A 23,299-nucleotide genomic window follows, 5' to 3' on the forward strand; every position below is an offset into this window, starting at 1 on the left:
AAATGTGATAAATATATATATATATATATATATATATATATATATATATATGTTATATACTGTGTATATGTATCCATTTTTATACATAAATTATATGAATACATTTTTTTTTTCTTCTGAACAGGTTTTGTTGAAGAGAAAATGTAGGTGACATTTTGGGAGGGAATATTCTGCTCTAGCAGCTCTATCTTTAGTAGCTCTACCGTAAGAACTCTACTGTTTAGATACATATTGGAATATTGACAATTAAAAAAATTTTTTTACTGCGTATATATTGCATGGAACCCTTAATGTGACCTTTTTACCATCCCTCTTTGTGTTTGCATGCAGGTGAATGGTAAGACCATAGACATCCGCCTGAGGAGTCCAGATGGATAAAGAGTCTAGAGGAGTTGTGTGTTCGTTTTCCTCACATAGGGATGTGCTGTAGGACACAGTTAAAGACTGGACTGGGCGGAGCCACTGGTAAAAAGGGGGTGTGGCTATACGCAATGCTCTTCCACACCACCAGCATCTGCTTTGTGTGCTCACACTTTGCTGCCGGCCAATCACAGGTCAAAGAGAGGAACGACGACTACAATGAAATTGCACGCAAACTGTCCTTCCCCATGGTAATTCATTTATGATGTAAAAAATATCTGTTAGTTCTGTTCCGTTTTATGAGTTTATTATTCTTCTTTTTATAATAATAATTCTTATATATTACTGCTTATAAATTATTAATATTTAAATACCTTGAATGTTAAACATGTTATATTATTTATATTTATTTTTATATAATATAAATCATAAAAACAAATATAATACATGTTTAAGTAATTATTATTTTTGTTCTTAACTACATTATAATAGGTATTAATATATAATATTAATATTTATTATTTTATATGACATAATAAAAACATATTAAAAAGAATTAATAAATAATATGTTATTAATCTATTTATTTATTTATTTTTAGGGCCGGCTCCTGTACTCGCATGATTATGTTTTCTGGTGTGGAGACTTCAACTACAGAATAAATATTCCTAATGAAGAGACAAAGGAGCTGATCAGACAGCAAAATTGGGATGCACTGATTGCTGGAGATCAACTGGTAGAGCAGAAGAATGCTGGACAGGTATATCAGGGGGAAAAAAAACAGCTATATCAGTGGAACATGTCTTTTTTTTTGTCACTATTTTTATTTCTCTATTTTATTCATATTTCAGGTTTTTAGAGGCTTTATTGAAGGGAAGCTGGATTTTGCCCCCACTTACAAATACGACCTGTTTTCGGAGGACTACGACACCAGTGAGAAGTGCCGGACACCAGCGTGGACTGACCGTGTGCTGTGGAAGAGAAGGAAGTGGAACTTTGATAAAACTGGTGAGAATTATATTAATAACATATCTTCAACCATCAACCGAACTTGAAATGCAGCAACAAATTACGCTTTCCTTGAAGAATTTTGACTAGATCTGCCTGTGTGTATTACAGCGGAAGAGTTGGAGTTGAATGTAGTAGGAGCCCCAGTGAATGAGGAAGATCAGTATCCATGGAGCCCTGGAGAGCTCAAATATTACAGCAGAGCAGAGCTCAAAACCTCTGATCACAGGTGAGAGAGACTAATACCAGAACAACAACTTTCAAGTTTGCACCAGCGATGTGTTTAGTGGTATTGCAGAAGGCAGTCAATTCATTTTTTTTAATTGATGTATTTATTTTACTGCAAGTAATTGTTAAAATTTTGCATTTGTTTGTGTGGGCCACAGGTACTTTAAGTTTAGCAATCGCTGTTCTTGTACCCTTAACATTTATTTCTTGCAAGGCCTGTTGGGCCATCATAGATGTGGACATTACTTGAGGTGGATCCAGAGGCCAGACACCAGGTTTATAAGGAAGTGATCGCCCTGCAGGGCCCACCAGATGGCACCATCCTCGTCTCTCTCTGCACGTCTGGTCCCTGATGACTACTACTTTGATGATCCACGTGATTGATGACTGTTGGACAAGTTTGCTAATTTTGGCGAGGTTATTCTTATCAGGTACAGGTTATTTTGTATATATATTTAATTCCAATTATATTTAATTGCTCTTTAAATTGTTATATAAAATTTCATTCGAAAGTGACAATGAAGAAATTGATCATTTTCTAAATATTTCTATTTCAATTAAATGCTGTTCAAAGTTTCATTCATTAAAGAATCTGTTCCCAATGTAAATAATAAGAAGAAATGTTTCTTAAGCACAAAACAGCGTATCACAATGATTTTTTTGGAGTAATGTTGCTGAAAATTCAGCTTAGCCATCACAGTAATAAATTTTAAAATATATTAAAATAGCAAATAGTAATTTTAAATTGTAATAATACTTCACAATATTACTGTATTTTTGATTAAATAAATGCCACCTTGGTGAACATAACATTCTTTGTAACATACATATATATATATGTATATATATATTCAATTCAATTCAATTCAATTCAAGTTTATTTGTATAGCGCTTTTTACGATACAAATCATTACAAAGCAACTTTACAGAAAATTAAGTTTCTACATTTTTAGTAGTAGCTTATCAGTGGTGACTGTCAGTTCATGTGCATATGGCAGAAATGTTCAGAAAAATCAATAAAAAGACGTAAAAACAAACAGACGATTAACACTATTAACAGCAATTATGCAATCAAACTTATAGCAAAATGTGATAAATATATATATATAATATATATATATATATCTATATATATATACATACTGTGTATATGTATCCATGCATATACATAAATTATAAATAATTTTTTTTTCTTCTGAAAAGTTTGTTGAAGAGAAAATGTGGGTGACATTTTTGGAGGGATATTCTGCTCTAGCAGCTCTATCTTTGAGTGGCTCTACCGTAAGAGACTCTACTGTTTAGATTACATATTAGATATTGACAATTAAAAAAAAAATTGCATGCACGTATATATTGCATGGAACCTTTTTTACCATCCCTCTTTGTGTTTGCATGCAGGTAAATGGTAAGACCATAGACATCCGTCTGAGGAGTCCAGGATGGATAAAGAGTCTAGAGGAGGAAATGAGTGTGGAGAGAATCTGCGGCAGCATGCCAACATCCACCAGCTCCACCCTGCTGGCAGAAAACTCTGACATGGGAGAAGAGTATGACATGGAAGGTGTGACACCCTTTTTGGGTTACATGGTACCAAAATTCAACAGGAATCTGTGGAACTCTGGAACAGTATGGAGTTAGATTTTTATCGGTGTGTTGACAGGTGATGTGGATGAGGAGATTGAGGAGATTTTTCCCCAGCACCTGCAGCCTGGAGCAGGCATGGATCTTGGCGCGTCTCCTGCCACATCCCCACGCACCAGCCCCTGCCCCTCTCCTACCCACGGAGAACCTGCACCCCCCATCCGGCCCAGCAGAGCCCCTCCACGCACAGCTGGACCACCACAGGGTAGTGCTATGAACATACTCTTATGGATTTATATCACTTTTTGTCTACATCTTTATTTTTAACTACTGTTCAAAAGTTTGGGTCAGTAAGATTAAAATTTTTTGAAAGAAATTAATACTTTTATTCAGCAATAATGCATTAAATTGATCAAAAGTGAGAGTATAGACATTTATAATCTTAGAAAAGATTTATAATTCAAATAAATGCAATTCTTTTGAACTTTCTAATTTTTAAAGAATCCTGTGAAAAATGTATAATTGTTTCAAATTTTAAGCAGCAGCACAACGGTTTTCAACATTGACAATAAAAAAAATGTTTCCTGTGCACAAAATCTGAATATTAGAATGATTTCAAAAATTTAGCTTTGCTGTCCCAGAATAAATTACAATTTATAATTAATTAAAATAAATAAATATATATATATATATTTTTTTTTTTTAAATTGTATTAATATTTCATAATATTATTTTATTTAAAAAAAATATTTTAATCAAATAAATGGAGCTTTTGTGTGCATACGGTTCTTCTTTTAGTAACATAAAAAGAATCTTACAGAACCCAAACTATATATCTATTTACATAAAGCATCAGGAAAGTAGAAGAAGAAAAAAACACAATTTTAATATTTAGTTCTCTTCTGTGACTCTGTAGTAGATTTCAATCTACAGAGTTATACAAAAATTTTAATTTCTCAAACTCTGGAACATATAAAAATTCCAGTACATACATTTTTCTTTGTTTTTTACACTGCAAAAAGGAGGATTGAGCCCAGCACCCATTAGAAGGGAACTGGCAGGTAAAGAGTGCTGTTTGCAGAGGTGTTGCTGATGTGCTTCAGTGGTTCCTGAGCTCTCATAGTGTGTGTGTGTGTGTGTGTGTGTGTGTGTTGTGTGTGTGTGTGTGTGTGTGTGTGTGTGTGTGTGTGTCTCAAGGCTTCTGTGTGGTTTGCAGTGCTGTGAGCTGAGCTAAATCCCTTGGGCTGTTGATTTGACAACATTAATAATAGCATGTTTTTTCCCTCTCTCTTTGCTCAGGTTCTCCTGTTGATGGTCAGCCAGCTGGAGCTCTCTTTTCACAGGGACTAGAGCCAAAACGTCCCCCTCCTCCACGCCCCAATGTCCCACCAGCCCGGCCTGCACCTCCGCAGCGCCCACCACCACCCTCAGGTACAGCTGTGAAATCTTTGTAAATGTTTACACAGGCATGACAGATTTTTGGTTTTAAAAATCTGTTCTGACCAGAAGTCAAAATCCAGAAGTCACGAGTTTTATCTGCATTAGAAGCACCCGTATGAATGAGCGCACTACATTAGATGCTATGTTTTCACTTGTTTTTTTGTTTTACTTTATTTCATTCATTAATTTCACAATGTCCTGTGGTTTCTAAAGGAGGCAGAAGTCCCACACCTGTTAGGAAAGGTTCAGCAGGTAATTCTGTACATGAACCAGCACTGTGTATTAGCTGTGGAATATTAGCTTAATGTTGTTTAGTGTTTATTGACTTGGTTAATTGCACCTTATATTAGGTTGGCATAGCGAAAAATGTCTAGCTGACTTTGGTTTGTCCGTTTGGTTGTGTTTCTTTATGCTTTTCCTGAGCCTCATTGTAAATTTGGCTTTTTGTGGTATATTAAATATGAAATATTAAGTAATGATTTTGCTATATGGATTTTGTTCTTCATTACTGATTTTTGTTTATAATATATTTTTTGGAAACATTGTGAATTTTCTTTTGAGTCTTCGCTGAGCCTCTCGATCTAGAGTTTGATTTGACTGATAATGAAGGTAATTTAGGTTTTAGACGTTTTTTTTGCAGTGTTTGTTATTGTGTGTGATGATCACCTGATCACTTGAGACCTCCTGCACTTGCTAAGAGATATGGACTAATGGGGCAGGGGTGTTTAGGTTCTCCATCTTGTCATGATGCAGTGCATGAAGTCTCTTTTAGTTTAGTGTTTCAGTGTGAAGTGATGGGTTGAATTAGGTGAATAGAGAATGATATAAATGATCTCTCCATCAGGTAAGAAGTCTGTTGGGTCAGATATATTTTCTCCCTAGCTAAAATAGATGCTACGAAACAGAAAATTATTTTTGATTATTTTTAATAATTCTTCCCTCATGCTGACAAGGACAAAAAAGCCCAGCATTAGCACGTGCAGATGCAGCTGGTGAGTTCCTACACACTCTGCCTTTGCTCATCAGCACTCCAAAATAACATCAACCATCTGTAACTGACAGAAGATTTCATTGAAGGACATATTTGGGCCTTCCTCATGCCAGAATATTCTAACCCCAGGCTAGTTTCAACACAGAATAGAGCTACATTCTTTACAGGATCATTGATCTGACATTTTCCAAGCTTACTTTTAAAGCATCTCTTTAAATTTAGTATGTAAAGTATTGTTCTGTAGAAATTGTGCCAATAGGTTACTTATTTCATATAACTATTACTGAAAGTTTGATTATTGCATTGGCTGTTTTTCAGGTCGAGGTCAAGCCACCGGATCAGCCCCTGGAGGTGCCCCACGGCCGGTGGGTGGACTAAATAATATTTAAAAACAGTAAAAAAAAATACTGTTAAATAAAAGTAAAATACCATGTTAAAATTATATTTTTGGCTTTAGATCCCACCTCGAGCAGGAGTCATCAGTGTCCCTCCTCAGGCTAGACCTCCTCCTCCTGCTCATCCTGGGGCCCCCAGACCCATAGCAGAGGTGCATCCTGGGGCCCCACGACCCTCACCTGATAATCACCCTGGAGCTCCAAGACCCGTTCCTGAACCCCAAAGCAAACCGTCTGAACTCCCTCTGGGTTTGTTCAACACTTCTAATGACTTTTCAGAATATTTTCTTCAACATCTTTGTTTTACATTTTCTTTTATTATTGTTATTATGTTTTACAACGCTTTTTTGTTCTATAATGAACATTTCAGTAAATAGGATTCAGATTTTTCAGATTCTGATTTATAATAAGGTCTGTCAGGGTGTTTTTAGTATAATTGAGATACTATTATAGTTTTTATTAGTATTTTAAACCAGTTTTTTTTTTTTCAGTTTTCATTTTAAGTTGACAGTTTTAGTCATAGTGTGTTTTTGTCATTTTTAGTTGTTTTTGTTTTTATTCATTTTTAACCCTTTTTTACATCTGTAATAATACATATTTCTGACTGAAACCAGATATTAAAGGTACATTCACAACCTCATTTTAACAACTCTCTATCATGTAATAATGCTGTGTGTCTGTCCATCAGGTCCACCCCCCACACTGCCAGGTCCCATGAGGCCTCAGATGACATCACCCATGCAGCCCCAGTCCATGTCGCCAATGCAGCCTCCAGTCCAACCTCAACTGCCCCCACCCATACAAGCCCAGCTCCCTCCACCAATGCAGCCCACCTTGCCTGCCCCGCTGGTGCCTCAGCCTGCTCCTCAAGCGTCTGCTGGAGCCGCTGCCACCTCTCAGCCCGGACTGGCATCTCCCAAGCCTCCACCCCGGAGCCGGTCCTCTCACGCACTGCCAGCTGAGTCTGCTCCTGCTCCTACATCTCAGGTTAGTCCTCTTTCTCTGCCCACATCTGCATGGATGTCAAGATCACAAGCCCAACAGTTAATTGTGATAAAGAGAGACAGGTACCCATAAGAGCCCATCCTGGGGTCATTACCCAGCTTTAGGGGCCTCTTCCTTCTTCCTTTTTCTACTTTTCTAGTAATATCGACTTTTTCCAGGTGGTTATTGTAGTCATGTTTCGCTCTTCTTGATGCATATGTCTCTCTCTTTTACTAGCAGGAGCAATCCTCAGGTTGACAGGTACTGGATTAAGTAATTTCTAGTCTTTACGTTGTCTTCATGGCACCACAGCCTGTAGTCACAATGTATGGGGTGCTCATACATATAGGATCCTCCATGTTACAGTTGTTTTTTCCCCGTTTCCATCTTTAATTTATCCTTTTTTTATTTTAAATATCAGAGAAGTGTAAACTTAACTTGAACCCCTTGACATTATTGTATATTGCAATTTCGAGAAAAAATACCTGGTTATGAGTTTGAGATGTTGTTCTGACAGGGGGTTCAAGGAAAGTGTCATCCAGTATTCGTTGTGGGTATTGTCTGTTTTTGTTTTTAACTGTAAATAAAGCAGCTTCACTTTACTTCTAGTAGACTTGCACACTAATTATGTTTTTGATGTTGTATAATGTTGTTTTTTATTGTTTCGTTAGACAGTTTAATAAACAAAATTCATATCTTTCTGATTTTGATTTATTTTAAGGTCTGCCATTGCACCATTTATGTTTTAACCAACAAGTCATTTTATTAAAACTTGTAACAAACACATGATTTATAATTAAAAGTCAACATGAAATGTTGTTTTGTATATGTAATGATACATATTTGTGAGTGAAAAAGAATATTTAAAGGTGCATTGTGTAGTTTGGTGCCAATTTACTGAATTGTTTGATCTAAAATATCAAAAGAAATTTATAATTTTATTGTTACTGCTTTAATGTTATATCATATATTTAAAAAGAGTTTAAATTTTACAGCATTCAAAAATGACCTTCAGGAAAGTTAGTTTAGTAGAATTTAAAAACAAAACAAATTATAATAATGTTCCAAACAGCAAAGGTGTGACCATTTCTTGAAAAGCTTAGGAGGGTTAAGGAAAGTTACAAAGACTATAATTTTTCCACAATATATATTTAATAAAATAAAAATTGATTTCATGTTAATTCTGCAACTTCATTGTGTTGTAGCTTCTCCCTAAACTGTAAGTTTGATTTCATAATGTAGCCCTTGTGTGTTTTCTTTCCCCAGGCCAAGGACATGAATGGAGTCCAAAGAGAAGCACAATGGAATCTAGACCCCTTCGACATGCTTAACACCCAGTCCCTCTTCCAAAATTCACCGTTCTCCGCTTCCCTCCCTCGCTCCTCTTCCTCATCCACCCCCTCCCCTTCTTTTTCCTCCACGTTGCCCAGCTCCCTCTCCCTGTACTCAGCTCCGGACACTAGCAGCACTCCATGTCTCCTGCCTCCCCCTTTTCCCTCCCGCAGCAAATCCCAAGAGACCCTCCGTTCATCCCCCAGTCCGTTCCTCACAGAAGCCCAACCCAGACCCAACAGCACCAACCCTTTCACTGGCAACTTGTTGTCCTCCCCACGCCGATCTCTCACGCCCGATTTCTACACCCAGCAGCAGGCCCAAGAGGCCAGGTCGGGCCTCAACAGGGCCATGTCAGCTGTGGTTCAGAGTTCAACTCTTCCACCATCGTTCTCCAGACAACAATCCTTAGTTCCTGCTCCAGCAGCAGCCCCAGCCAAACAAACCCAAAAGTGGGTCACATTTGATGACGATTCAGACTTCCTTTCAATGAAGGCTCCATCCACAGGTGGGACCGGCCCGCCGCTTATACCCACAGTCTCATCCGTTCCCTTCCCACAACCCCAGAGCAGCCTCCCCAGCACAGGCTTTGGCATGAACAGCAACTGGGCGTCTCTTCCCACTTCCACGTTTCCCACAATCCCTCCTCCGATCCCAACCAGTACTAATACCAGCATCAGAAACGCCCACATCCCTTCCAGAAATGAATTCACAGAGAGATGATACAGTGGAGAACGTGTATGTAAAATACAGAGAAAATATTATTGTGTATCTATAATAAGTGTATGGTTTGTATAAAAGTGTGGTGTTGGAAGTGTGGACCCATTTGTCCGAAATAAATCCGACCGTTTCTTTTAGCCCAACGTAGATGGGAAACCAAGAGGAAATCAACACCGTCTGTTAGTATATTTTCAGTTTTTAAAATATTGGGCTAAAAACCTGTCATTTGCATATTAATATGCATAACCGGCATATTTCAGTTTCATCCTCTGCTTACCCTCATAGATAATTTCAATCAAAAGATATTTTGAAAAAATTATTTTTTTTTGGACCCCATTGACTTCCATTATATGGGCAAAACCAGTTGAAACATTGTTCAAAATATGTTCTCGTATGTTCCACAGAAGAAAGAACATTTAACAGGTTTGTAAAGACATGAGAGTGAGCAATTTATCATTCGTTGGTGAACTATCCCTTTATTCTGTAACCCAGTGCAAATAAGAAAACTTGTTATTATCAAACGCACAGATTTAAAATGCCTGGCTGTGTCTGACGTGTTCTACGCCATCATATCCGTAAAATGGGCTTGACCAGAGATACTTGTTTGTTGTAAAACTCATTATGAATGTGTCTATTGCCTACGTTTAGGTTCAGAGCCTGCAGCATTAACTGTTGCTGTGCTTTACTGCATACTCAAAACAAGAGTCTTTATTTTTCTGGGTTGTCACGCAAAAGACCCCCGTGCATCCTGTAGCACGCCCGATGTGCTTAGCTTGTTGAAATATATCTTCTATACATATTCATAGTGATTATATAAATGTCTTCCTAGTGGGGAAAAATGTAAAGTAGTTCTGAATTGTGATTATATTTACAGCGTATACATGCCATATCTAAAGTGCACTGAAGAGCTCTGTCCTCTAGGCTTTCAAACACACATTTCGAGTGGAGCATGAGGGTCACAGCGGCTCCTCTCATGTATCAACACTGTATATACATGTGCTTTCATTTCATCTGATCCAAAGCTCACAACAAAAACTGCTGTATTAAACAAATGTGTTGTGTGTGTTTGATTTGGTGGGTTCCTCATTCAGGATTTTGGTCATGCTTTCTTTTGTGCAATGTGTACTTATTCGCTCAATGAAATTGTGTTTTTTTTAATTTCGATGAACAGGTTGTTGATAAATCTATTTATTGTCGTGTGGAGGAATACTGTGCTGTATTTTGGAGTGCGGCGCCTGTTTCTGTGCATTTTAGCTGTTTGTGCGAGTGCGCTTTGCGTGTTTGCATCACCATATTGAGGGATTCGGATATCTTATGAGTCTGCTGACCCCAGAGTCATTATAGCATTATGTCATCGAACCGATTTTGAGAGAAATATTTATCAAATATAGTGTAATCTTGAGAGGTAATGCAAAAAGATGGATTATGAATGTTGTAACATTGAAAGCTACATTTTTGTAACAATGCCTTGTTGATAAAAGTCTGGAGTACAAAGGCCCCAAAGGTGTTTATTTGGTTCTAAGGAAGCATATCATGGTTCAGCCTCAGTTGTTTTTGTTAATTGTATAGCATTCCAGACTTTACTGATGCATTATGGGTGAATGATCAGCCTTCAGGCACTTGTTTTATGCGAGCAGTCGATTTACTCCTGTTATGCAGGTTTTTAATGTCCCTCAAGGGCATACTGAAATGATTCATTCTTGGTTAAAGTGTATGTATTTCAGGAAAGAAGTATTTTACTTGTGCTTTTGTTTCTTGTTTACATTTTAGGTACAACTTAAACATCTGCACTAGCTGTTTAAAAGTTCGCCTGGGACGTGTTGAGCAACATATTTTGGCTTTAAGCATTGCAGATTTATTTTTGGAGCTTAAAAGAACTGAAAAGTTTGTCTCTTTTTGGGGTTTGGTTGAGGAATGGGTCAGAAGAAGCCAGCCAGCAAGATTGTGTGAATTAATGCATGAGAAAACCATTCCAAAATGCATTCCAAAGCACTAACTGTGAATATCTCCAGAATATAGACAAGTATCAGGTTGTGGATAATAATAATTATTTTTTCTTTTGATGACTGATGAACACAATGTAACCACTTAACATTCAAAGGCATTAGAAGTCATTTGTTCAGGTGTTCTGTATGTAATGAAAGCGTTAGATTTGACATTGCTAGCGCCAGTTATTAATGAGAAGCAAGGTTTTATAGGAATTTACTCCTTTTGTGAAATTCCTTTATAGCTTTTAGGCCAGTAGTAAACAGGTCTGTGGTATTAACCTTATATGTATGTATACACAAACCACAAAACTGCAATTCAGTAACAAGTTCTCGATCTGTAATTTAAGTGCACACCAAAAGTGCACATTTATGTATGGAGCAATTGATGTTGTATGTATGCAATAATAAATGTATTTCAACATGAAACATACTGCTATTAATTATTGGCTGCAGTAATCATATTATTCAAGTTTATTTGTATAGCGCTTTTCACGATACAATCGTTGCAGCTTTACAGGAAATTAAGTTTCTACAATATAGTAGTAGCTTATCAGTGGTGACTATGTCAAGATTATGTACATATGGTAAAAATGTACAGTAAATCTGTTAATGACGTAATCAGACGATGAACATTATTAACAGCAATGATTATATGTTGCAATCAATCTTGTAACAAAATGCGTGTGATGTCAATCCCGTGGCAGAAACAGAGAAACAAAGAGACATAATTAGCGTAGCTGCTGTTCCAACCAAGCAAGAATGATTTGTTTAACCCAAGCTAAGGAAAAATAATGTGCATTTGATCAGATATAACTGCAGTACAAGATTGTGAGATACATTATTTTAATGCTTGGCCAAAGAGATGATTTAAACAGAGAGAGTGTGTCTGAGTTGACTAATTAGGTACGCATTTGATTAACCATTAAGGGTCTTGCAGGTATGATACTATTGTAACTACAGTCCGTACGTTTTGGCGCTCTATCGGTTAATAAACAGAGCTTATGGTCTTGCGGAAGAACATTGTAGCCGGAGCTACTTCTCTCTGTTTATGTCTATGGCGAATCACGCAGGTACTGGGCTACTCCGCAGCGGCGCATACCCGAACCAGTCTAAATAGTCAGAATATAAACACTTACTGTAGGTGTACCGTAGTGATTCAGGACAAGCCAAAAATACGGTTTTGAAAATGAATTCATGGTGTACTTGCTTTATAAATTTTGTACATTTTGAACACAAAAAAAAGTTACAGACTGTAGCTTTAATAGGTAGCCAGTGCAGAGACTGTAAAATTTGGCAAATTTGATCATATTTTCTTGACCTGTTAAGGACTCTACCGCTGCATTTTGGGCTACCTGTAGCTTGTTTATTGAAGATGCAGAACAATCTAGCAGAACAATCACGATATTCATCTAGCATATATGTGTGTGTGTATGTGTATCTATGTATAATTTTAATGACAGTAAATTTAGTAAATTCGCCTTATTTTAGTTAGCTGTCAATTACAACATTTCTAATTTTCGTTTAAGTTTTTAATCTGTATAATTCATATTCATATTTTATTTGAGCTTTATTTTAATTAAGGAACGTGAGTTTTAACCATTTTGGGACCTATTTTGCAGCGATTTATAAGCAGAAATGAATACAGTTATTCAGCAAGGTCTTTTATTCTGTAATATCTTACTTCAGGTCAAGCGGGGGATGTTCTGTCAAACTTGTTGCTTCTGTGTTCACACCGCTATGTGAAGGTAAATACATCACCGTGATTCCCTCAGAAACACCACAGCAGCTCACAAACACAGTCATGGGATGCCAGAGGAGACGCACCTCCGTCTCGGGGGCTCTTCTGCTCCCCCGTTTACTCTGCCTGCTGTGTTTTGCTGTCATTAGTCTGGCTGAGAACACGGAGATGGTGAATGTGGTAACGGAGAGAAAAGCCGAGGAAAGCCACAGGCAGGACAGCGCCAATCTGTTGATATTCATCACGTTACTCACACTCACTATCCTCACGATATGGCTCTTCAAACACCGCCGCTTCAGGTTCCTACATGAGACCGGTTTGGCTATGATTTATGGTGAGATTTATTTATTTTATATAATCATATTCAAGTTCACATTGAGGAACCTTGTGTAGGAGGGCACCAGAAATATGCACACACTCATAGCCACTAATATAGGACAAATGTAAAAAAAAAAAAAAAAAAAAAATACCCCGAAACCTTTCCTAGTTTTGACAGATTTACAGAGTTGCTCAATTTAACCTGATTTATGTGAGGATTTATCTATTTTATTGGAATTATTTTGTCGCAATTACTTGTCGCAATTAATACTTAAAAATATAAATACAATTTTTAATGCACGTCTTAACTAAATAATTTTATTAAATGTAATACATTTAAGTCATTCTTTAATTTAAAGGTGCTGTATGTAAGATTTTGACTCTACCAAAGCATAAAAATACCATAATATGTTTGCAGATATTTAAGAAATATGCTAAGTTAACATACTCGTTTATCTGATAAAACAATGCTACAGTCTGTTATTCTCTTTGAAAATGTTTGTTCCGGCCGGAATGTCGGTCTCTGTTTTGGTTTGTGAAACCCGCCTACTGTCAGTTTACCCAATTGTATTTCGGCACCCCGGGTTGCCAGTTGGTGGAAACACAGCATATTTCATTTCATCCATCGTCAAGTACGGTCCTTCCTGTTTGTGTCGTCAATCTGGCAACCTGCTTGTGTCAAGTCTGAGGAGGAGGGGCCGTGTGAAAAAAACCCTCTCCAATATTTTGAATTTGGACTGCAATACCTAGTGCAACCACTCGGTGTCAATCCTACATACAGCACATTTAATTATTTTGTAATAAAAACTTAAATTTAAATAAATAATTGTAGTAAATCTCAATTTAAACCTAAAATATTGGTCTTAAATTATATATTTTATTCTTAAAACTGCCTGCTCGACCAAATGGTTGAACACATTTTGAGTCACTATATTTTATTGAGAGGAGTAACGTTACCTAACTTAACTCAAGCTGATTGAGTCATCTCTACCATCAGGTTGAGGTATGTTATGCCAAAAAAAAATAAAAAATCCACTAGATGTCAGAGTGTCAATCAACAGCACTTGTTGCAATACTTCTTCTAACATGGATGTCAGAAACAAAGAGATCACTCCTGCCAAGTGATCCGTTCTTGGTGAAATTTTACAAGGTAAGCATATTTTTTTGACATATTACACTGTAAGAGCCCTAACTTTACAAAATTATGTTACTTGGTGCCATGAAAAAACTTTAATATGTTTTTAATAATTTTTCAAAAACGTGCTCAACCAAACGGTTGATTTGTCACTTTATGGTAAATGTAGAAAAGCTCAGCTAATGTTTTCAGATCATTCATTTCTGCAGTCAGAATGGACTATTTGCTGAGAAATATAAACTTCTGATCATTCATAGCTATGAATATGACACATCTATTGTTATTTCTTCATTAACATATTGAGATAATTTCTTAAGTGTGTATTTTTTTTGCCACTTTTGGTTATTATTTTAAGTAAATATAATTAATTAATAGAATTAATGTGTGGAAATCATAATTATCAGAGGCAATTACTTCTTAAATGACAAATGCTGGTGTACTAACAGTATTCAAATTGTAAGATATTGTTATTTATTTGTTTGTTGTTTTTTTTTTTACGATTACTAGATTGATGTCAACCGTTTTTGTAGTACAAGAATGCACACTCTTCAGGCCCTTGTACCAGAAAACCCCCAAGGACTCTGATGTTGATGACCCAATAAAGCAGTGGTTCTCAAACCTGTCCTGCAGTACCCCCAGCGCTGCACATTTTGTATGTCTGATTCAACTCATCAGCTCATTAGTGGAGACTACAAGACCTGAAGTGGGCGTGTCAGATATAAGGAGACATACAAAATGTGCAGTGCTGGGGGTACTTCATGGAGAGGTTTGAGAACCACTGACATGAAGGATCTGGATTATCACCCCATCTGAGAAGAGGTAGCTGGTGACAGTTCTTTTGAGTCCCTGGATGAAGATTATGCTCCCTCAACAAGCACATCCTCTACTAAGCTTCTATGTTAGAAAAGAAGAAAAGGCAAACACACTCTAAAAACAGTTCCCCCAACCCCAGGTGCTTGAACGCAAACCAAGAATGCTTTGCAGCATATCACCAGAAACAAGGGGGGATTCTCATGTTCAGGAAGCACTCGTGATGTTGCACCTTTTAAAGGGTTAGTTCACCCAAAAATGTAAATTATGTCATTAATGACTCACCCTCATGTCGTTCCAAACCCGTAAGACCTCCGTTCATCTTCGGAACACAGTTTAAGATATTTTAGATTTAGTCCGAGAGCTTTCTGACCCTCCATTGAAAATGTATGTACGGTATATGGTCCACGTCCAGAAGGGTAATAAAAACATCATCAAAGTTGTCCATGTGACATCAGAGGTTCCGTTAGAATTTGTTGAAGCATCGAAAATAATTTTTTTTCCAAAAATAACAAAAATTACGACTTTATTCAGCATTTTCTTCTCTTCCGGGTCTGTTGTGAGCGCGTTCACAACACTGCAGTGATGATGTCACATGGACTACTTTGATGATGTTTTTATTACCTTTCTGGACATGGACAGTATACCGTACATACATTTTCAATGGAGGGTCAGAAGGCTCTCGGACTAAATCTAAAATATCTTAAACTGTGTTCCGAAGATGAACGGAGGTTTTACGGGTTTGGAACGACATGAGGGTGAGTCATTAATGACATAATTTTAATATTTGGGTGAACTAACCCTTTAACATGTAAGAGATGTTGCTGAAATCTTTTACAATCCCTAGTGTGTTATAGTGTTTGAAGGATTGTTTCTAATGTTGGCTTACACTACACAGCATTGCTGGTTTACAAAGAAATGTTCATTTATCAAAAAAAAAAAAATCCTTTTGCACTTCCACACTTGATGGCGTGTTTCTTGAATCATAAAAACCTGACATGCCATTATATTACTTTCTTTTGCAATGTTTTTTTTTTTTTAGTTTTTGAATGCAGAAAGAATGTAATGCCTTTAGTTTTGTTACATTTAGTTATTTCTGCTATTTATTTTTATTTATTGTTGAAAAACAAGAAAACGTATAATTTCCTGTGTTAAAATGAAAACCTGAAATATTTTATGGCATACTTCAATAAATAAAGAAGATTCAATATACAAAACTATTTTATTTTGATTGTTTTTAAATAAATTAGTATTATAGTTCATATTTTCTGATCTTCCTAGTATGTGTATGAATTCTGGTATTTTTATCATTAAGTGACATATCAACCATTTGGTAGAGGCCGATATTTAAAAAATGATGGGATGTGTTGTAAAAAAATACATTGAGGGAACTAGCGACATGAGACAAGAAATGCAAACAAAATTTTTTTCAAATGCCTTTTTCTTGGTGGGGCAGCTAAAGGGTTAATGCATTATATATACTGTATAAGTCAATATTTAGGCTAATTCAATTGTTGTGTAATGAAATTCTTAAAAAATTAAAATCTGAAATTCTGAATTGAAATATTAAATATGAATTTTACATTTTAATAAATGTAATACATATAAATGTTTCAGTGGAATTTTTGTGTAATGTATCTAAATTTAAATCTTTAATATAAGTCTTAATTGATGTGTTTTACTATATGTAAGCCTATTTCAAACAAATTAATAAGTAATGTATATACTTAAAATCTGAATTAATTTAATTTAATTGACATTTTAATACATAATATAATATTTAATACAAATAAAGAATTTTTCTTAAAGTATTTATCTTTATATTTATCTTTCGTTTTTTCTGTATCTCTGTATGTGATTTGTTAATCATGCTGTGTATTTGAAATATGTTTTGTGTCCTCAGGTTTGTTTGTGGGTATAATTCTGCGCTTTGGCGTCCATTTGCCACAAGACTTAAGTGACGTCACCTTGACTTGTGCCGTGAACAGCAGTCCCACCACCATACTGGTGAACGTGAGCGGCCGATTCTATGAGTACAGCCTGAAAGGAGAGGTCCAGGACAGCAAGGGCCATGATGTGCCAAATGCAGAGATGCTCAGGAAGGTACTGCTGTTAAATCCTCTACAATAACACACACACACAAAACGCATTACTTGTTCTTTCCTCCTACTGGATATGAGTGTATTTTTTGGGGGTACAAGATTTTGTTCTCAAACTTATAATTTGCTTCTAGGTTACTTTTGATCCTGAGGTTTTCTTCAACATTTTGCTTCCACCCATCATCTTTCATGCAGGATACAGTCTCAAACGAGTAAGATTATGATTATAACAATTTCACAAGATACGTTAGAAGATCTGAAAGAAAAGCTTGTTTTATTAGAAGTTCTATCTCTTATCAATTACCAGTGTGTCTGAGCTATATTGTTTCATTTTAATAATAATTTCTTTATTTGTTTTATCTTTTAGAGGCATTTTTTCAGAAATTTGGGGTCTATCCTCTCCTATGCCTTTGTGGGCACACTGACAACATGCTTTGTTACAGGGTTAGTTATGAATTTTCTAAAAGAAGCTTTGTCATAAATGTAAATGTAACATTATATATGATATAATTCATAAAATCCTCTGTGCAGGTTGGTGATGTACGGTTGTGTGGTGTTTATGAAAGTCATTGGTCAGCTTGGAGGGGATTTCTTTTTCACTGACTGCCTTTTCTTCGGTGCCATTGTATCTGCCACTGATCCAGGTATCGATGTTGCACTAAATTTCGATTATCGTATATTTAATATGTTAAACTGTAATCAAATTAATAATGATTGATTCATAACCAAAATCTGAGTCTTCACAAGTTTTAATTGGTTACAGTAACTGTTCTGGCCATTTTCAATGAGCTGAAGGTTGACGTGGATCTCTACGCGCTGATGTTTGGTGAGAGTGTCCTCAATGATGCTGTGGCCATCGTCCTGTCATCGTAAGTGCACACCCTTATGTGCAAAAAAAACCACACACAAACACACACACACACACACACACTTTCATTTTAGATCCTCAGGGCTGTAGATTCCTGTGTTCACATAATCTCATCCTATGATTATTTTTTTAACATATCAAGAATAAACAGGATTTTGACACTACCATTTTTAAATGTTTTTATGCTTACCTAGACTGCATTTATTTGATACAAAGAACAATATAAATAGTAATATGATCATATTTTCTTGACCTGGTAAGGACTCTACCGCTGCATTTTGGACTACCTGTAGCTTGTTTATTGAAGATGCAGAACAATCTAGCAGTGTATTACAATAGTCCAGTCTAGAGGTCATGAATGCATGAAAGCTTTTCTGCATCATAAACAGGAAACATGTTTCGTAGCTTGGCAATGTTTCTAAGATGGAAGAATGCTGTTTTTGTAACATGGGAAGTATGATTTTCAAAAGACAAGTTGCTGTCTAATATAACACCCATATTTTTGACTGTAGAGGAAGTAACAGTACATCCGTCTAGTTGCAAATTGTGATACAAGAGATTCTGTGTACTGTTTTTTGGCCCAATAAGTAGACCTAATATCTCTGTCTTATCCGAATTTAATAGGATTTTGAATGAACATTTTTAAATGTTTTGATGCTTACCTAGACTGCATTTATTTGATATTAAAAAAACAGTATAAATAGTAATATTGTGAAATATTACAATTTAAAATAAAAAAAAATGTATTGTGAATTTTCAGCATCATTTCTTCAGTGTCACATGATCCTTCAGAAATCATTCTAATATACTGATTTGCTGCTCAAGCAACATTTTTTTATTATTATTATCAATGTTGAAAACAGTTGTGCTGCATACTATTTATAACCCTTTCTCACCTACTGACAGATCAATAGTGGCATACCAGCCTGAGGGAGACAATCGTCACACATTTGACGGCAGTGCCCTGCTCAAGTCACTGGGTGTCTTTCTAGGATTTTTCAGTGGGTCTTTTGCAATGGGGGCTGCAACTGGAGTCATGACAGCTCTGGTATCTATCTTTATGTATTTAATTGTTTTAATTCACATAAACATAAAAAAACCCTTAAATTCTAAGGTAGTTAATCCATTGATATGTGCTGTTGTTTAGGTCACAAAGTTCACTAAGCTGAGAGATTTCCCTTTGCTGGAAACGGCCCTTTTCTTCCTCATGTCTTGGAGTACGTTCCTATTGGCTGAGGCCTGCGGCTTCACAGGTATCTATGGCAACACTATGATCTCTGATCTCTAAAATCTTTGTTTAGTTACATGCTGCATATTACTTCTTGGAAAAATTAATACTATTGGTCTATGTAGGTAATGTCTCTAAATTGTTTTAGAACAGGAATATTGGATTCTAATTGGTCAGTCGTGACTTCAATGGTCAAATATTTATCTGTATCTGTGCATTACTGTACAGCATCATCTGTGAAGATCATAAACTGCATTTCTGGTCAAAAAAAAAAAACCCTGATGTATCACGGTTTGCACAAAAATATTAAGCAGCAAAAGCTGTTTTCAACATAATAATGAGAGAATAATAAGAAACATTTCTTGAGCAGCAAATCAGCATATTAGACTGTGTGTGATAGTCTGGAGTAATATATATATATATATATATACAGCACATAGAATTACAAAAATATAAACTGAAATTTTAATGAAACTGAAATTATAAACGTAAAAGTGAATTCAAAATATTGGTAAATATTATAATAGTATATAAATAACACTGAAATAGCACTGGTTTTTAGGTGTGGTTGCAGTGCTCTTCTGTGGCATTACTCAGGCTCACTATACATACAACAACCTTTCTGCTGAATCGAAGAGTAGAACCAAACAGGTAACACCAAAACTATTTCTATTTAAATGGGACATCTCATAGTTCAGAATTCTCTGTTTTTGAGTGTTTAAGATTTGCATACTGATAGTATTGTCCACCATTTCCCCTAACAGTTGTTTGAGCTGCTGAATTTCCTGGCCGAAAACTTCATCTTCTCTTATATGGGCTTGACATTTTTCTCCTTCCAGCACCATGTGTTCAATCCCTTGTTCATCATAGGTGCATTTGTATCCTTAAGTAGCAAGATGTTTATGCTTCACTCATGTATTGTATACAGATAAACTTTACCCTTAACAGTGGCTTTCATTTGTAGCTGGCTATATTTCTTGGCAGGGCGGCTAACATCTACCCCTTGTCTTTCCTGTTAAACTTGGGCCGCAAGAATAAAATCGCCTCCAATTTCCAACACGTCATGATGTTTTCAGGTAATACCTGCAGAGATCAGAGACAATTGAAGTGCCCAATGCCCCTTTTTCTCTTGTTTCTGATGTCACACTGCCCTCACAGGGCTCCGAGGGGCAATGACCTTTGCCCTCTCAATTAGGGACACTGCAACATACGCCAGGCAGATGATGTTTTCCACCACCCTACTGATCGTTTTCTTCACTGTGTTGGTCTGTGGGGGCGGGACGACCCCCGTGCTGTCACTTATGCAGATTCGGTGAGTCTCAGTTTCATTCTTAAAGTAAATTATGTTGTCTTTAATTGTTTTTTGTCTAAATCACTTTATTTTTCCACAGAGTGGGAGTGGACACAGATCAAGATAATTCGGTAAGCTCTACTCATGTCTGCTCAAAATGCAACAGTTGATATCAGAAAAATCAGTGTTTAATGATCAAATATTGACTGTACAAACCTGACACATAAGGGTAGTGTAACAGACTACGTTAGCTCTCTTATCTCGTCTTTTTCTCTGCTCGTATAGGTCACAGCACCGGATGGGATGACACAAAGAAGTACAAAGCATGAGAGTGCCTGGCCGTTCAGACTATGGTACACGTTTGACCACAAGTATCCTTCAGTTGTTCTGCCTAGTTGTATCAACATTTAAATTGTCCCTTAAAACATGATTTATTTATAAATAAGAATGTTTTTGACTTCACACGCTTCATATTGGATTAGACAATCTTTGGCAAACATAATATATTCTGCATCTCCAACAGTATGTTGGTAAAAAAAAAAATAAAAAAAAAAAAATATTCTTGTATGTCTTTAATGCGGCGTATTTAACAGTAGAGGGCACTCGTGATCTGCAGTAAAAATTATATCAAGCTTAGATTTGTTTTTTTTTTTATCTGGAATTCACTAATACAGGGAAGTATTTTGTCAGCCAAGTATGAGATTTTAAGTTAATGTTTCAATAATTTACCACCACATTTCTCTGATGTCATTTAATGGTCACATGATATTCAGGTGAACAAATTATCATCTTTTTTTTGTAAGTTTTTTTTATGTCATTTATTAGTTATCATCTTTTTTTTGTAAGTTTTTTTAGGTTGTTTTAATTGTGAAATTATTCATTTTAATTTTACAGTTTTAATCACTAGCTTTTCATAAAAATCATAAACCCTCTGCAATTCCTTCACGAACCCCCAGGGGGAAACACTGCTCTAAAAAATTTGACAGCCCTTGCAAATGATTATTATAATTCTGAGAATTATTATAATAAGGCATTGCACAAAGTGCAGGTACAAAGCCAATACAATACAGTGAGCATTCATCCAGAAGTATAAATAGGCATACAGTATATAAATTATGAAGCAGTGAGAAATAAATATGAAATGAAATGGTCAAAATGGTAAATTGCAAATGCAAAATAAAATAAATGTTCAATATATGTGATTATATGTGTGTATAGCATGTGACAGTAAAGACATTTATAATGATACAAAAAATTGGTTTGTAATAAATGCAGTTCTTTATTATTATTATTATTTAACTGCATTAAATCAATCAAAAGTGACACTTAAGATATTTACAATGTTACAAAAGATTATTCCTGAGTAAAATGTATCATAAATTCCACAAAAACACTGAGCATCACAGCTGTTTTCAACATCCATAATAATAAGAAATGTTTCTTGAGCAGCAAATCAGTATATCTGAAGGATCGTGCAACACTGAAAACTGGAGTAATGATGCTGAAACCACAGCTTTGCCATCACAGGAATACATTACATTCTAAAATATATAAAACACTCTTGAAAACACTTATTTTAAAGTGTAATAATATTTCACAATATTGATGTTTTTACTGCATTTTTGACCAAATAAATGCAGCCTTGGTGAGCATACAAGACTTCATTTAGTGTAATTAATAATAAGTAGGAGTAGTATACTTATTTATGTAATTTTAAATACAGTTTAATCCTTAACAATGTGGTCCAGTTATTTAAAACCCTTCCTCACTCACAGCGGGCCTCCACTCACTTCCACTCTGCCGGCCTGCTGTGGTCCAATAGCACGCTGTCTCACCAGCACACAAGCCTATGAGGTAAACCCATGAACACATTCAGCTGCTATCGGCTCATACTGCAGTGTAAAAATGTGTAAAATCACATGAGCACACGAGTACCGAGTGTAATCAGAATTATGCAAATCATGGATTTTCTTTCCCCTCCTGCCAGGATGCTGGTCAGTTAAATGATGAAGACACAGAACTGATTCTGAATGACGGCGGTGGTTTGATGTACAGTGACATGACGGTCAGCACAGATGCCCATGGCATGCCCACCACCTCCACCAGCCAGGCTGGGCTTTACTTGCTAGCAGGAACCTCAGATGATCCTCTGGACAGGGAGCTTGTGTTCGGAGGCACCCGTCTGGTTCTCCCCACAGATGAGCCTCCAGACCCACTGACGTCATTCCCTCCTCCTCCGCCATCCCCGCCCCTGTCGGACCCTCTGCGCCACCGAGTCTGAGCCTGCCAGACAGCTGCTAACCTCTTGGCCTCTATGTGATGCTTTCTTTCACAAAATATTAAGTTAAAATATTTATGCTTTTATTGATTTATTATATTGTGCCATATATATTTATTTGTCTACACACTGGTGTACAGTGGTTGTGGTTGCTAATCCTTCTGTTCCTAATTTCTCCCAAAAAAAAAAAAAATCGCAATTAAATAAATTTTGTGTTTGAGTCTGCATCTATTGTGAATGCATTGATGTGTCCAGATTAATCATTTCTATGTCTTACATAACTTGTGGCTCTCTGTGTATGTGTATATATGTATATATGTATATATATATATATTATATATATAAATAAGATATATGTACACAGTACATACATACATAAATATGTATTGTAATAAGTGCTATCAGTGACTCATCGTTTTCTAAATAAGTGCCTATGTCCAGTAGCCTTGTGTTTTCTAAATAAGTGCCTATGTCCAGTAGAATTGTGTTTGTTAATACATAGGAAAA

The 23,299-nt window shown here is 36.1% G+C and overlaps 2 protein-coding genes across 2 annotated transcripts in view; both read left to right on the forward strand.

Annotated features, from left to right (window-relative positions):
* The window catches only part of LOC109097991 (synaptojanin-1-like), a 28,186-nt gene extending 16,733 nt beyond the window's left edge, over window positions 1-11,453 (forward strand). Inside the window, 14 exon segments of the mRNA XM_042732589.1 lie at window positions 962-1,120; window positions 1,212-1,368; window positions 1,480-1,597; window positions 1,811-1,940; window positions 1,942-2,027; window positions 2,799-2,877; window positions 2,995-3,157; window positions 3,257-3,442; window positions 4,477-4,608; window positions 5,571-5,609; window positions 5,927-5,973; window positions 6,066-6,252; window positions 6,692-6,990; window positions 8,254-11,453. Coding sequence (XP_042588523.1) covers window positions 962-1,120; window positions 1,212-1,368; window positions 1,480-1,597; window positions 1,811-1,940; window positions 1,942-2,027; window positions 2,799-2,877; window positions 2,995-3,157; window positions 3,257-3,442; window positions 4,477-4,608; window positions 5,571-5,609; window positions 5,927-5,973; window positions 6,066-6,252; window positions 6,692-6,990; window positions 8,254-9,042 — 2,571 coding nt within the window. The 3' untranslated portion in view covers window positions 9,043-11,453.
* A 1,265-nt stretch (window positions 11,454-12,718) lies between these two features.
* On the forward strand, window positions 12,719-23,034 carry slc9a6b (solute carrier family 9 member 6b). Its single transcript, XM_042732590.1, has 16 exons — window positions 12,719-13,099; window positions 16,932-17,131; window positions 17,262-17,339; window positions 17,495-17,571; window positions 17,659-17,771; window positions 17,891-17,996; window positions 18,902-19,043; window positions 19,143-19,248; window positions 19,786-19,874; window positions 19,988-20,101; window positions 20,188-20,299; window positions 20,382-20,535; window positions 20,615-20,645; window positions 20,800-20,885; window positions 22,263-22,368; window positions 22,502-23,034. Exons 1-16 carry the CDS (start codon window positions 12,829-12,831, stop codon window positions 22,793-22,795), a joined length of 2,079 nt encoding a protein of 692 aa, XP_042588524.1. The 5' UTR covers window positions 12,719-12,828; the 3' UTR covers window positions 22,796-23,034.
* Window positions 23,035-23,299: the final 265 nt, after the last annotated feature.

Source organism: Cyprinus carpio, chromosome B10 (genome assembly GCF_018340385.1).
Source record: "Cyprinus carpio isolate SPL01 chromosome B10, ASM1834038v1, whole genome shotgun sequence".
Taxonomy (NCBI): domain Eukaryota; kingdom Metazoa; phylum Chordata; class Actinopteri; order Cypriniformes; family Cyprinidae; genus Cyprinus; species Cyprinus carpio.

What these genes read in the sequence shown, in the direction of transcription:
- slc9a6b (XM_042732590.1), top strand. Translation starts at nt 12,829, where the DNA reads ATGGGATGCCAGAGGAGACGCACCTCCGTCTCGGGGGCTCTTCTGCTC. An exon ending in GTGGCCATCGTCCTGTCATC is followed by an intron (nt 17,997 to 18,901) that starts GTAAGTGCACAC and finishes ACCTACTGACAG; the next exon opens with ATCAATAGTGGCATACCAGC. An exon ending in CCAGCACACAAGCCTATGAG is followed by an intron (nt 22,369 to 22,501) that starts GTAAACCCATGA and finishes CCCTCCTGCCAG; the next exon opens with GATGCTGGTCAGTTAAATGA.